The sequence below is a fragment of the Phyllobates terribilis genome, unplaced genomic scaffold (assembly GCF_046119375.1).
Source record: "Phyllobates terribilis strain yellow unplaced genomic scaffold, ASM4611937v1 Scaffold_13__5_contigs__length_258822181, whole genome shotgun sequence".
NCBI classification, from domain to species: domain Eukaryota; kingdom Metazoa; phylum Chordata; class Amphibia; order Anura; family Dendrobatidae; genus Phyllobates; species Phyllobates terribilis.
The window spans coordinates 253,436,909-253,451,948 of record NW_027362773.1 but is presented as its reverse complement, the minus strand read 5'-3'; the positions used below and the strand labels follow the sequence as shown (position 1 = coordinate 253,451,948).

Below are 15,040 nucleotides of genomic sequence, written 5' to 3'. Positions count from 1 at the left end.
CCAAGCAAAAGCTGCCAAAAATTAGGAGGAAATGCAATGCCCGTTCGAAGAGTCGTGGAGGTTATAGTTAATTAAAAACAACATTTCAATGCCCCTTGGAAGAGCTGTGGAGTTCAGAGTGGTTTAACAAGACGCTTTTAATGCCCCTTGGAAAAGTGGTGGAGGTCGCAGTAGCTTAACAAGACGGTTTGAATGCCCCTCGGAAAAGTGGTGGAGGTCGCAGTAGCTTAACAAGACGCTTTTAATGCCCTTTCCAAGAGCCATACAGTACAGCATCTTAAAAATATTATTTCCATTATTGGGGAGTGGGTCTCCCACAGTCTTTGCTTATGCCTTCCAAGCAAAAGCTGACAAAAATAAGGACGGAGGAAGTTTCAATAATGGCAACATGGACCACGGTCACCCTGGTGGTATAGTGGTGGTGGAGGCTGAGGATAAGGAGAAGAACATAAAACAGCCGAAATGAGGAAGCGTATACCCATGTGTGGGTGTGAAGCGGTGCATCTGAATACACCTCCCGAAATAACACAGTGGATTTGACTTTATGTTACTCTGCTGCCATTTGGTGGTGATGAGAAGTCTGGCCCAATCCAGCCCTTGTTCATTTTGATAAGGGTCAGCTTGTCAGCATTGTCAGTTGACAGGCGAGTGCGCTTATCAGTTATAATTACCCCAGTGGCACTAAAAACACGCTCTGATAACACGCTAGCGGCAGGGCAGGCCAGGACCTCCAAGGCGTACAGAGCGAGTTCATTCCAAGTGTCCAGCTTGGATACCTAATAATTAAAAGGCACAGAGGAATCACGGAGGACGCTGGTATGGTCGGCAAGGTACTCCCTCACCATCTTTTGAAACTTTCCACTCCTTGTGAGAGTACCCCGCGCCTCAGGGTCTGTCCGAAGGGAGGGTCTGAGAAAACTGTCCCAGAACGTTGACAGTGTTCCCCTGCCTCTGCTGGATTGGAGTTGCCTCTCTCTCGCTTGTACGCCTTGGTTGGTCAACGAACTATGACCTCTGCCGCTAGCGTGTTCAGATGGGAATTTTTTTAACAGTTCTGCAGCAAGGGCCTTCTGGTACTGCCCCATTTTTGTAGACCTCTCCACCTCAGGAATAAGAGAGTGAAAGTTCTCCTTGTAGCGGGGGTCTAAAAGTGTCACCAACCAGTAATGACTGTCACCCAACATTTTGACAACACGAGGGTCACGGTTAAGGCAGCGTAACATAAAGTCAGCCATGCGTGCCAGACAGGTAACGGGCAAGACTTCCTTGTCCTCACCAAGATGACGACTGACCATGCTCTCCTCCTCCTCCTCCTCCCCCCCCCCTGTCCTCAGGCCACCCACGCTGAACCGACGGTATGACAGTTGTACAGGTACTACCGTCTATAGCGCATGATACAAGCTCCTGTTCTTCTTCCTCCTCCTCCTCTTCTCCCTCATTGTCCCCCAATGCACGTTGGGATGAGATGAGGCTGGGCTGTGTGTAATCGAGCGCTACGACTTCTTCATCCATCTCATCATACTCTGGCTGCAATGCCTCCTCTTTAATTCTCTGCAGAGAGCGTTGCAAAAGACAGACAAGTGGAATGCTGACGCTAATGATGGCGTCATCGCCACTCACCATCTTGGTGGACTCCTCAAAGTTTGTCAAGATGGTACATATGTCAGACATCCAGGTGCACTCCTGAGGTCTTATGTGTGCAGTCAGACCTGAATATCGACGGCCTTGTTGCAGCTGGTACTCCACGACTGCTCTCTTCCGCTCACAAATCCTTTGCAAGATGTGGAGGGTAGAGTTCCAACATGTGGGGACATTACACACCAGTCGGTGTGACGGAAGCTGCAAACGCTGCTGCAACACAGCAAGGGCGGCGGAAGCTGTAGCTGACTTGCGAAAATGAGCTGACAGGCGGCGTACTTTGATGAGCAGATCTGGCAACTTGGGGTACGATTTAAGAAACCGCTGAACCACGAGGTTAAGCACATGAGCCAGGCATGGTACGTGTGTGATCTCGCCTCGTCTCAGATCCGCCACCAGGTTACGGCCATTGTCACACACGACCATGCCTGGATGTAGGTTCAGCGGTGTCAGCCACAGATCTGCCTGCTCTTTCACAGCTGTCCACAACTCACAAGCAGTGTGAAGTTTCTCACCTAAGCTTATGAGTTTCAGCACAGCCTGTTGCCGCTTGGCGGAGGCAGTACTGCAGTGCTTCCAGCTTGTAACTGATGTGGTGATATCTGAGATGGAGGCTGAACATGAGGAGGAGGAGGAGGATCTGCAGGAGCTGTACACTGTGGGGGCAACTCTGACTGACATAGGGCCCGCAATCCTCGGTGTGGGGAGGATGTGTTCCGTCCCAAGGTCCGACTGGGTCCCGGCTTCCACTATGTTTACCCAGTGTGACGTCAGGGAGATGTACCGTCCCTGGCCACAAGCACTTGTCCACGTGTCCGTTGTCAGGTGGACTCTCCCAGTAACTGCGTTGTTGAGGGCATGGCAGATGTTTTGGGACACGTGCTTGTGTAGTGCGGGGATGGCACACCGGGCAAAATAGTGTCGGCTGGGGACCGAGTACCGAGGGACGGCCACCGTCATAAGGTTGCGGAAGGATTCCGTCTCCACCAGCCTAAAAGGCAGCATTTCCAACGCAAGCAGTCGTGAAATGTGCGAATTTAGGACTGTGGCCTGTGGGGCGTTAGCTGCGAATTTTCGCTTTCGTTCAAAGGTCTGGGATATGGACAATTGAACGCTGCGGCGGGACGTGGACGTGGACGTTGATGCTGTTTCGTGAGAAACTGCCATAACAAGTGAAGACTGAGAGGAGAGGTATCTTTGCATGCAGTATGGACAGGGGATTGCCTTGCACACACAACAGGTGGTTCTGTTACATGCACAACAGTGGAAGAAGTAGTGGTGACACCCGCTGACACTGGTCGTGGACCCTGGGGTTCGCCCCACAAAGTCGGGTGCTTTGCTGCCATGTGCCTGATCATGCTGGTGGTGGTCAGGCTTGTAGTTTTGTCACCCCTGCTGATGCTGGCATGGCAGGTGGTACAAATGGCCTTTTTGGAGTTATCAGAAGAGTCTTTAAAAAAATTCCAGACTCTGGAAGACCTACAGGTTGCACTGGCAACGTCCCTCGTGTTGGTGTTACGGGGAACTGTTGCCCGCCTTCTGTGTGCGGCCACCACACTGCTTTTTTCTGCCTCTTGGGGTACTCTGCCTCCCTCACCCTGTGTGCTGCTGCTGGCCTCGCTCTGCATGTCCTCCTGCCACGTTGGGTCAGTTACTAGATCATCTACCACCTCCTCCTCTTCCACTTCCGCACCACAATCCTCCTCCTCACTTCCTGGCAATTGTGTCTCGTCATCGTCCACCTCTTGTGACAAATTGCCAGCGTCGACTTCCTGTGGCCGTGGCTGTTCAAATATTTGGGCATCGCTACATGGGATCTCCTCTTCCACCACTTCAAGCGGAGCACGCGAGGGGCACAAATCTGGAAATGGACCAGTGAACAGCTCTTCAGAGTGTCCAAGTGTGGGATCAGTTGCTGTCTGACGACACTCGGCATGGTGGGAGGAAGGAGCATCAGGGTGAGGAGGAGTATGCGGTCGAGACTCACGGCTACTAAGAGTTGACAATGTGGAAGACAGACCGGAGGTGGTGGTGCCCAGGTAACTGGAAGTATTATCTGCTATCCAATTAATAACCTGTTCACACTGATCAGTTCGCAATACTGGTGTTGTTCTGTGCTTCCCTAGTAATTCGGTCAAGAAGTGGGAGCGAGAAGATGTGGCCGTTGGTTGTGGCACATTTTCACCTTGGCCACGGCCCCGTCCTCTGCACGCACCATCACCAGAACATCCACTTCCACGTCCCTTGCCACGCGCCTTGCCCATTGTAAAGGAAGTAAAATAGCTTACACTCGCACTATCAATGGAAAAAGGGTAATAAAAAGTAGATTAGAACCGTGGAAGAGGAAAACCACAGTTCTATTTCTCTGGCCTACACCCGACTCTTTTAAACAATCTGAACAATCAGGGAGAAACTATTACTATTTTTCTTTACGGAAAAAATACCAAAAGCTGAATAATAGAGAATGGCAAAACCACAGTTATTGTTTACTGGGGTATACCAGAAAATTTTAAATAGATATATTTGCGGCTGAACAGTGAGCGACACACTCAAACTGTTTTTTTTAGGTAAAAATGGCCCAAAAGTGGATAATACAGAGATTTAACCCGTGGAACTGCAAAACCACACTTGTATTTCTCGGGCCTACACCAGACTATTTTCAACAGATATATTTGTGTCTGAAAAATCAGGGAGACACTATTAGTTTTTTTTTTACGGCAAAAAATGCCAAAAGCAGGATAATAGAGATATTTTACCGTGGAACAGCAAAACCACAGTTATAATTTACTGGTGTATACCAGACTATTTTCAACAGATATATTTGTGTCTGAACAATCAGGAGACACTATTATTTCTTTTTTATGGCAAAAAATGCCAAAAGCAGGATAATAGAGATTTTTTACCGTGGAACAGCAAAACCACAGTTATAATTTACTGGTGTATACCAGACTATTTTCAACAGATATATTTGTGTCTGAGCAATCAGGAGACACTACTACTGTTTTTCTTTATGGCAAAAAATGGCAAAAGCAGGATAATACAGAGATTTGACACGTGGAACTGCAAAACCACACTTCTATTTCTCGGGCCTACACCAGACTATTTTCAACAGATATATTTGTGTCTGAAAAATCAGGGAGACTCTATTAGTTTTTTTTTTACGGCAAAAAATGCCAAAAGCAGGATAATAGAGATTTTTTACCGTGGAACAGCAAAACCACAGTTATAATTTACTGGTGTATACCAGACTTTTTTAAATATATATATTTGTGGCTGAACAGTGAGTGACACACTCAAACTGTTTTTTTTAGATAAATATGGCCAAAAACTGGATAATACAGAGGTTTGAACTGTGGAACTGCAAAACCACACTTCTATTTCTTTAGCCTACACCAGACTATTTTCAACAGATATATTTCTGTCTGAAAAATCAGAGACACACTTTATTTTTGGGGGGGGGGACACCAAAAGGTTAATAAGACGGGTATTTGTACAGTGTGAAAGAGGAAAAAAAAAGAGGATTTAGATGAAAAAAAAGGATTTTTCCTGGACCCCGAAACCTGGAGCTAAGTCCAGTAATTTCCGCAACAGGAGCACACAGGACTGTAATGCAGCGTTTGCTCGTATAACCACTGCGTCTCCTATACAGCCCACCTGCCTGCCTGATATCTGGCATGGATATTAGTCCTGAGAAGGACTGTTTGTTTGATCTGGCAGCCTTTACAGACTCTACACTAACTATTTTGCAGGGTATATCGTTCCCTAAATCAGCAGCGCTGTCCCTACACTGTCTGATCCGGAGCGACTGTGTCCAAGATGGCTGCGCCCGGTTTTAAATACTCGAGGTGACGCTGTGCGGCCAGCCAATCACTGTAATGCCCACAAACAACATGGCTGCGGCATTACAGTGACTGGCTGGCAATCCCCGCATGTTCATTGGCTCTGTAAAGAGCGCCAAACATGCAGGGCGGAGACCCGAGCTCCCGCCCGAGTAACCCGGAAATGCTCGGTGCTCGCCGAACATCCCGAGTAGTGTGATGCTCGGGCGAGTACCGAGCAGTGTCGAGCATGCTCGCTCAACACTAGACATTACATAAAAGTTGGATCAGCCTGTAGTGTGTTTTTCCACTTTAATTTTGGGGGTGACTCCAAATCCAGGCCTCCATTGGTTAATAAATTTGATTTCCATTGACGATTTTTGTGTGATTTTGTTGTCAGCACATTCAACTTTGTACAGAACAAAGTTTTCAATGAGAATATTTCATTCATTCAGATCTAGGATGTGTTATTTGAGTGTTCCCTTTTTTTTTTGAGCAGTGTATAATACACTGCACTACATATGCAATCAAAAGTAGAGTGTGGAACTGAATGTAGCAGAGATGTCTGTTTCATGTTGCAAAATCGCATCACATAGCAGAGCCTGTCAGCAGAGGGTGACAATGGACAGAGATAAGCAGAGGAGATGTAAACTGCAAGTGCACTGATATTCAAGGGTGCACTTGCAGCAAAATTTGAATAAAGAGAAAGCACAGATTTCTCAACAATGACGCAACAGATCCAGACAACCAGAGAGGCATCACTGGAATTGTGGCACCTAACCTATACAGCTGTAACTTTTGTTTGGCAAGGAAAAATGAAGCCAACAGGTTATTTAAAGGGAGTCTTTTAGCACAGAATTACAGTTCAAACCAAGTAAATGACTGTACCATGGCATGGCCAAACAGTTCAGTGCACTTTCCAACCTGCTTATTTTCCTTCTATCTCCATCCCTCTCGTCTTTGATTGACAGCAATGGCTTTATAGAGCCAGACAAGGGTGGAGATAGCTGGAAAACAAGTAGGGGAGAAGGTGCATTTAAATGTTTTCCTGCGCCAAGGTTACAAAGAGCACCTGTACTTGGTTTGAATGGTCATTTTGTGCTGACAGAGTCTCTTTAAGGAAATCTATGAACACATACTACATAATGTATTTTCTGATTTTGTTCAGTGTATTAAACTTACTTGCATATGGAGTCGAGCTCTTCTGCGTCATCGAGGTCTTCATTGACTTTGAACTGCTGGACATTTTGAGCCATACTATCTCCCAAGCTGATTAGACAGTCAGCAAATCCTTTATAAATTGTGTCACATTTTCTGCTTGTTGCTCTCACTGGAATATGTAGAAGAGCTGAAACAAAGAGAGAAACATATTGATAATTACATCAATTTTCTGTGTGTATTTACTTTCTATTTTATTATAAAGTGCTGCATTATTGCTGTGTGTGAAGACCCGAGGTTTTCCATGGGCATAAAACTACTCAGACAACACAGGGTGACGGTAAAACAATGTGGCAATATTTTATTGAACCACCAAACAGCCATTAAACATATAGAACCTTCCCAGCAAATACCCAAGATGGTACAAAATTACACAGTCTCACCCTTCCGCAGGCCCGCCGGAAATAGAACAGCTGTGACTTTGGGACTTCCAGGGCCAGCTACCTAAACTAGTGGCACCCCGCTTTGGGTGGACATCCACAGAATGGAGGTAGCGGCAAGCTTAGGAAGCTGACACTCCATTGCGGTACGTGGCCAGGAGACCCCAGGGTCCCACCCTGGCTTCTTCAAATGTATCCATTGGTTCCAGGGGACCGAATGGTCCCAACCTGGTGTCTCAGAACAAATCCATGGGACCAGGTGACTGGAGGGTCCTGGCTTTCTCAAACATCTCTATAGGGTCAGTGATGGTCAATGGAGCAGATGTGTATCCCTCTGGATGGAGCCATGCTGTCCTGTAGAGCTGTCACTTAGAGTGTTCCTGTCTGTGGTTTTGTAAAATAAAACTCCTGATACAGAGGCATATCCCCTTTTATAGTTCACAACTGTCCTTCAAGACATTATCTACAGGTCAGAGGGGAGGTGAGATGAATTTAACTCTCCATTGTTTGAGAACTTAATCGATCTGCATAACTTATACTCCTCTGCTCTGCGAGTCAACAAGCCACAGTGCCCACACAATGGTTAATCAACATATTTAACAAACATTCATTGTTCACAGACCCTGTGCAAAGATAACAGTACAATTAACTGTAGGAGCCAATATAAGATGTAAACAACAGCTATTCATCAATTAACAGTTCTCAACTCAACCTACAAGAGAAGTCAACATTCAGACTTATGACAAAGGTCCATGTTTTTTGTTCCACCAGAAGAAAGAAACACATGAATTCAACAGTGAACATAAAATAATAGTGTATTTCTCCTGGCCTACTTAATTAATTGGATAATTAAGATTAAAAGCTGTGTCGTCACACTGTGAAATACAAATAAAGCAAAAACACCCTTACATTTTAAGTCTATTATTGAAAATGCACAAAAATAAACTTCCCATGGCACAATTTCTCCAGACGTACCTAATTTTAGGCTAAAAGAAATTGAGCATCTGTTAGGAGTCTGTTGGGAGAAATACTTCATTTTCTGAAACAATTTGAAGAGTTGCAATTACACATGTTTTGTTATAAAATTGTTGACACCTTTCCAAAATTGTGGGTAAACAACTTTGTTTCAAGCATGTGATGCTCATTCAAACTCACCTGTGGCAAGTAACATGTGTGGGCGATATGAAAATTACACCTGAAACCAGATAAAAAGGGGAGAAGCTGACTCAATCTTTGCATTGTGTGTCTGTGTGTGCCACACTAAGCATGGAGAACAGAAAGAAAAGAAGAGAACTGTCTGAGGACTTGAGTACCAAAATTGGTGAACAATATCAACAATCTCAAGGTTACAAGTACATCTCCAGAGATCTTGATGTTTCTTTGTCCACACGGCGCAACATAATCAAGAAGTTTACAACCAATGGTACTGTAGCTATTCTCCCCGGACGTGGATGGCAGAGAAACATTGATGAAAGGATGCAACACAGGATAGTCCGGATGGTGGATAAGCAGCCCCAATCAAGTTACAAAGAAATTCAAGCTGTCCTGCAGGCTCAGGGTGCATCAGTGCAGCGCCAAATATCTGCCGAGATTAAATGAAATGAAACACTATGGCAAGAGACCCAGGAGGATCCCACTGCTAACACAGACATAAAAAAGCTAAACTGCCAAAATGTAAGTGAGTAAGCCAAAATCCTTCTGGGAAAGCATCTTGTGGACAGATGAGACCAAAATAATGTTTTTGGTAAAGCAAATCATTCCACTGTTTACCGAAAATGGAAAGAGGCCTACAAAGAAAAGAACACAGTACCTGCAGTGAAATATGGTGGAGGTTCAAATATGTTTTGGGGTTGCTTTGCTGCCTCTGGCAATGGGTGCATTGACTGTGTGCAAGGCATCATGAAATCTGAAGATTACCAATGGATTTTGGGTCGCAATATAGTGGCCAGTGTCAGAAAGCTGGGTTTGCGTCTTAGGTCATGGGTCCAGAAACACAATGACCCCAAACATACTTCAAGAAGCGCCAAGAATGGATAGAAACAAAGCACTGTGAAGTTCTGAAATGGCCAGCAATGAATCCGGATCTAAATTGCATTGAACACTTGTAGAGTGATCTTAAAATTGCTGTTGGGAAAAGGCAGCCTTCAAATATGAGAGACCTGGAGCAGTTTGCAAAAGAAGAGTGGTCCCAAATTCCAGTTGAGAGATGTAATAAGCTTGTTGATGGTTATAGGAAGCGATTGAATCCAGTTATTTATTCCAAAGGGTGTGCAATTAAGTTGAAGGTGTCAACAATTTTGTCCGGCCCATTTTTGAGGTTTGTGTGAAATTATGAACAATTTGCCTCTATTTTTTCCTCCTCTTTTTTTTTTTATTGTTCCAATACAGACAAAGGAAATAAACATGTTTTGAACAAAATGTATAACTGCAATCATAGAATCATAGAATCATAGAATGGTAGAGTTGGAAGGGACCTCCTGGGTCATCTGGTCCAACCCCCTGCTCAAAGCAGGATTCACTAAATCATCTCAGACAGATGTCTGTCCAGCCTCTGTTTGAAGACGTCCATTGAAGGGGAACTCACCACCTCTCGTGGCAGCCTGTTCCACTCATTAATCACCCTAACTGTCAAAAAGTTTTTTCTAATATCTAATCTGTGTCTCCTCCCATTTAGTTTCATCCCATTGCTTCTAGTCTTTCCTTGTGCAAATGAGAATAAAGATGATCCTTCTACAATGTGACAGCCCTTGACATATTTGTAGACAGCTATTAAGTCTCCTCTCAGTCTTCTTTTTTGCAAGCTAAACATTCCCAAATCCTGCAACCGTTCCTCATAGGACATGGTTTGCAGACCAGTCACCATTCTGGTCGCTCTTCTCTGAACTTGCTCCAGTTTGTCTATGTCTTTTTTAAAATGTGGTGCCCAAAACTGTACACAGTATTCCAGATGAGGTCTGACCAAAGAGGAGTAAAGACCGATAATGACTTCACGTGATCTAGACTGTATGCTTCTGTTAATACATCCCAGAATTGTATTTGCCTTTTTTGCTGCTGCATCACACTGTTGACTCATGTTCAGTCTATGATCTATTAGTATACCTAAGTCTTTTTCACATGTACTGTTGCTTAGCTCTATTCCTCCCATTCTGTATATGCTTTTTTCATTTTTATTGCCCAGATGTAGTACTTTGCATTTTTCCCTGTTAAAAACCATTCTGTTGGTTGCTGCCCACTGCTCCAGTTTATTTAGGTCTTTTTGAATCCTCTCTCTCTCTTCTCTAGTATTAGCTATCCCTCCTAGCTTTGTGTCATCAGCAAATTTAATCAGCTTACCCTCAATTCCTTCATCTAAATCATTGATAAAGATGTTGAACAATACAGGTCCCAGGACGGAGCCCTGTGGTACCCCACTTGAGACATTCATCCAGCTGGATGTGAAGCCATTTACAACCACCCTTTGAGTCCGATCACTAAGCCAGTTATGAATCCACCTAACAGTTGCCTGGTCCATTGCATACTTGGTCATTTTTTCAATAAGGATGGTGTGAGATACTTTGTCAAATGCTTTGCTGAAGTCAAGATATACTATATCTACAGCATTTCCCTGATCCACCCAGTCAGTGATTCTGTCATAGAAGGAAATTAAGTTAGTCTGACATGACTTGTTAGTTACAAACCCATGCTGACTCTGGTTAATCACTTCATTCTCAATACTTTTCTAGGAGAAATACGTAAGTTTCTGGAACAATTTCAATAGTGCCAACACTTTCAGCCATGATATATACATGACATTTTTGTTTTATCCCTTTTGAGGATGCAGTTATTATGGGTCTTCAGGATGATGAGTAGTGATGAGTGTAGTGCCGGCGTCCCTGCCCTCTGCTAGGCAGGGACGCTGCTCCCCTCACCGCTCTGCTCCGTGCCCGGCATCCTCCCCCCGCTCTGCTGTCAGCGCGCGCTCCGTCCCGGCGTCCTCTTCCTGCTCTGCTCTCAGCGCGCGCTCCTTCCCGGCCCCTGTGCTTAGGGCGCGCGCGCGCGCGCTCCCCTCCTCTTAAAGGGGCCGCGCGCGCCGCCCTAAAGAGTCCCCGGCCAATGGCCGGAGGACTTCATCATATATAAGGCACCTCCTCCAAAATGGAGGTGCCCGAGCAATGTTGTTTGCACCTGTGTCTCACCTGTGCTTCAGCCCTCAGGTCCCGTTGCCAGTTACCTGCCAGTTTCCTGCCAGTTACCTGCCAGTTACCTGCCTGATTCCTGCCTGAATACTTGTTACCTGTCTGCCAGTCTGAGGTCCGACGGTCTGCCTTACTACTCCTGTCAGTCTGTCTAAAGGACCAGCCTGCCCGCTCACCTGGGAGCGCATATCAGCTACCTGCCTGCTTGCCTGAGGTCCGACGGTCTGCCTTACTACTCCGGTCAGTCTGTCTATGGACCAGCTTGCCCGCTCACCTGGGAGCGCTTCTCCGTTATCTGCCTGCTTGCCAGCCCGGAGGCTCCGTTGTCACGTGCTGTGACCACCAGCTATCTCAGAGACTCTTGCCCGCTCACCTGGGAGCGCATCTCCGTTACCTGCCTGCTTGCCAGCCCGGAGGTCCCGTTGTCACGTGCGGTGACCACCAGCTATTCCAGAGACTCTTGCCCGCTCACCTGGGAGCGCTTCTCCGTTACCTACCTGCCTGCCAGCCCGGAGGTTCCGCCGTCACGTGCCGTGACCACCTGCTATTCCAGAGACTCTCGCTTGCTCACCTGGGAGCACACATCTACCATCTGCCTGCTAGCCTACCCGGAGGCTCTGCCATCACAGGTCGTACCTACCCCTTACCCAGAGACTGCCCTGATCACTTGCCGTAACTCCCTGTCCGTTCACCCAGAGACTGCCACCCGCTCCCTTACAAGGGCCGCCCCCTTGTATAGTAGCTCAGAGGTTCCGCCTCCCGGACCCGTTACAGTTTGCTCGGGCCATGGAACCCGGTGGCACCCAAGCTCCCTCGCTCACGGACCTGTGTCATGAACTGTCCCGTCAAAGGTCCCAACAGGAGTCCATCCTGGGTCACCTGCGGAATGTCAATACTCGCCTGGACACTCTGACTGCACCACCTGCAGCCACTGCCAGTACCATGACTCGCAACCCGGCAGCTCCGCTACCCACTAATACCATGGTAACCTATCCCGGTCCCCGGCTGTCTGCACCTCCTCGCTTCGGAGGCGACTCCGTCCAGGCTCGGGGCTTCATAAATCAGTGCACCCTGCACTTTGAACTTTTGTCCCATCAGTTTAATTCCGACCTGGCCAAAATTGCCTTTATCATGTCCCATCTCACCGGGGAGGCCCTGGCCTGGCTAAATCCTCTATGGGAGAGAGGAGACCCCCTGGTGTCCAACTTGCCTGCTTTTCTCTCGGCTTTCCGGAAAGTCTTCGACGAACCCGGACGGAAGACCTCATCCGCATCATCATTGCTACGCCTCCGTCAGGAAAGCCTCACCGTGGGCCAATATGCCATACGGTTCCGTACCCTTGCCTCGGAGCTGGCCTGGGATAACGACGCTCTGGTTTCCGTCTTCTGGGAGGGTCTGTCCGGCCGTATTAAAGATGAACTTGCCGGTCGGGACATTCCTACCTCTCTCGATGATCTAATAACCCTTGCCACCCGGATTGACCTACGGTTCCAGGAGCGTGCCAAAGAGGTCACCCGTGAGAGAAGGATTCCACGTTTAGCTCCTACTTTCCAGAAACCCGTCATTCCCTCCATCTCTCCCCAGGTACACTCTCCTGAGCCTATGCAGGTCGACCAGACCAAGATGGTCAAAACCCGTCAGGACTCACGCCGTGCCGAGGGGAGCTGCTTCTACTGTGGCAGTAAGGAGCACCGGATCCGTGCCTGCCCGGAGAGGTCGGGAAACGCCTGTGTCTAGGTTCGCTCAGAGAGGTCCACCTAGACAAGAATAAATCCTCTCCATCCCTGCTGTTGTCAGTTTCGATCATCTACGGGGAGAACCGTTATTTCGAACTAGCCCAACTTGACTCTGGAGCAGCCGGGAACCTTATTTCACAGTCCCTGGTTGAGAAATACCGCATCCCCACCAAACCTCTGGCTGTACCCTTGTCTGTCGCTGCCGTGGATGGGGGCCTCTTACCTCGCCCCATTCAACTCATCACCGAATCCATTACCCTGCAGGTGGGAATGCTGCATTCTGAAAGTATCTCCTTTCATGTTCTGCCTGGACTCTCTCACGCCCTCTTGCTAGGTCTGCCCTGGCTCCAGAGACATGCACCCGTGCTAGACTGGCAAACCGGAGAGGTCCTTCGCTGGGGACAAGACTGTCATAAAACCTGCCTGGTTCCCGTCCATCCCGTCCGTCCCTCTCCTACCCCAGCTAATTTAACTGGACTTCCGATTCCTTATTGGTCTTATGCAGATGTCTTTAATAAAAAGGAGGCAGAGACATTACCACCACATAGACCATACGACTGTCCCATCGATCTGCTACCCGGTACTACTCCTCCCCGTGGGCGTATCTATCCTTTATCCGCTGCTGAGACCCGGTCAATGTCCGAATATATTGAGGAGAATCTGGCCAGAGGATTCATCCGGAAATCTACCTCCCCGGCGGGAGCAGGCTTCTTTTTCGTCAAATAGAAGGACGGCTCTCTCCGTCCCTGTATAGACTATAGAGGCCTAAACCTGATCACGGTGAAGAATAAGTACCCCCTTCCGCTCATTCCAGAATTATTTGATCGTCTGAGGGGGGCTAGGATCTTCACCAAACTGGACCTTCGTGGGGCGTACAACCTGGTTCGTATTCGTCAGGGGGATGAATGGAAGACGGCATTCAACACCCGGGACGGCCACTATGAATACCTGGTAATGCCCTTTGGTCTCTGTAACGCTCCTGCCGTCTTTCAAGAGTTGGTCAATGACATCTTCCGGGACCTTCTCTACTCCTGCGTAGTGGTGTACCTGGACGACATCTTGGTCTTCTCTCCGGATCTCCAGACTCACCGGAGGGACGTTCGTCAGGTCCTGCTCAGGCTAAGGCAGAACCATCTCTACGCTAAATTTGAGAAGTGCCTCTTTGAGCAGACCTCGCTTCCGTTTCTGGGCTACATTATCTCTCAGACCGGCCTACAAATGGATCCTGAGAAACTGTCTGCCATCGAGAAATGGCCCCGACCGGAGGGGTTGAAGGCCATTCAGCGATTCCTGGGCTTCGCCAACTACTACCGCCTCTTCATACCACACTTCTCTTCCCGGACGGCCCCAATTTCTGCGCTCACCCGTAAAGGTACTAATCCCAAAGAGTGGCCACCCGAAGCAGAGGAGGCCTTTCTTTCCCTTAAACAGGCCTTCTCTTCCGCCCCGGTGCTGCATCGCCCAGATGGCAACAAGCAGTTCTTCCTGGAAGTTGACTCCTCCTCCTCTGGAGCCGGAGCGGTACTTACTCAAAAATCATCTTCCGGGAGGATGGTAACTTGTGGCTTCTTCTCTAAACTCTTCTCCTCCTCTGAGCGCAACTATTCCATAGGAGACCGAGAGTTATTGGCCATCAAACTGGCATTGGAGGAGTGGCGTTACCTGCTCGAGGGGGCTCTTCACCCGGTAATAATTTACACTGACCACAAGAACTTGGCTTACCTCCAGCATGCCCAGAGACTTAACCCGCGCCAAGCCCGGTGGTCCTTGTTTTTTGCTCGTTTTGATTTTGTCCTTCATTTTCGCCCGGCTGACAAAAACGTCAAGGCGGACGCCTTGTCTCGATCCTTTCTGGTGTCTGATCTCGAGGAGGATCCGAAACATATCATCGATCCCGCCAGAGTAATGCAGGTGGCTCCCGTGAGTCTAAATCGTCTTCCTCCTGGTAAGACGTTCGTACCAGTACCTGATCGGGAGAAGATCCTACACTGGGGTCATTCGTCTAAACTAGCTGGCCACGCCGGTCAGAAAAAGACCCTCCAGCTTATTACCCGGCACTACTGGTGGCCTAACCT

At 47.8% G+C, this 15,040-nt stretch overlaps 1 protein-coding gene across 1 annotated transcript in view; it reads right to left on the bottom strand.

Annotated features, from left to right (window-relative positions):
• NRN1L (neuritin 1 like) overlaps positions 1–15,040 on the bottom strand; it is a 66,775-nt gene that overhangs the window by 14,087 nt on the left and 37,648 nt on the right. The window contains exon 2 of the mRNA XM_073659609.1: positions 6,639–6,804. Within this exon, the coding sequence (XP_073515710.1) occupies positions 6,639–6,804 (166 nt within the window). The remainder of the gene's footprint in view (positions 1–6,638; positions 6,805–15,040) is intronic.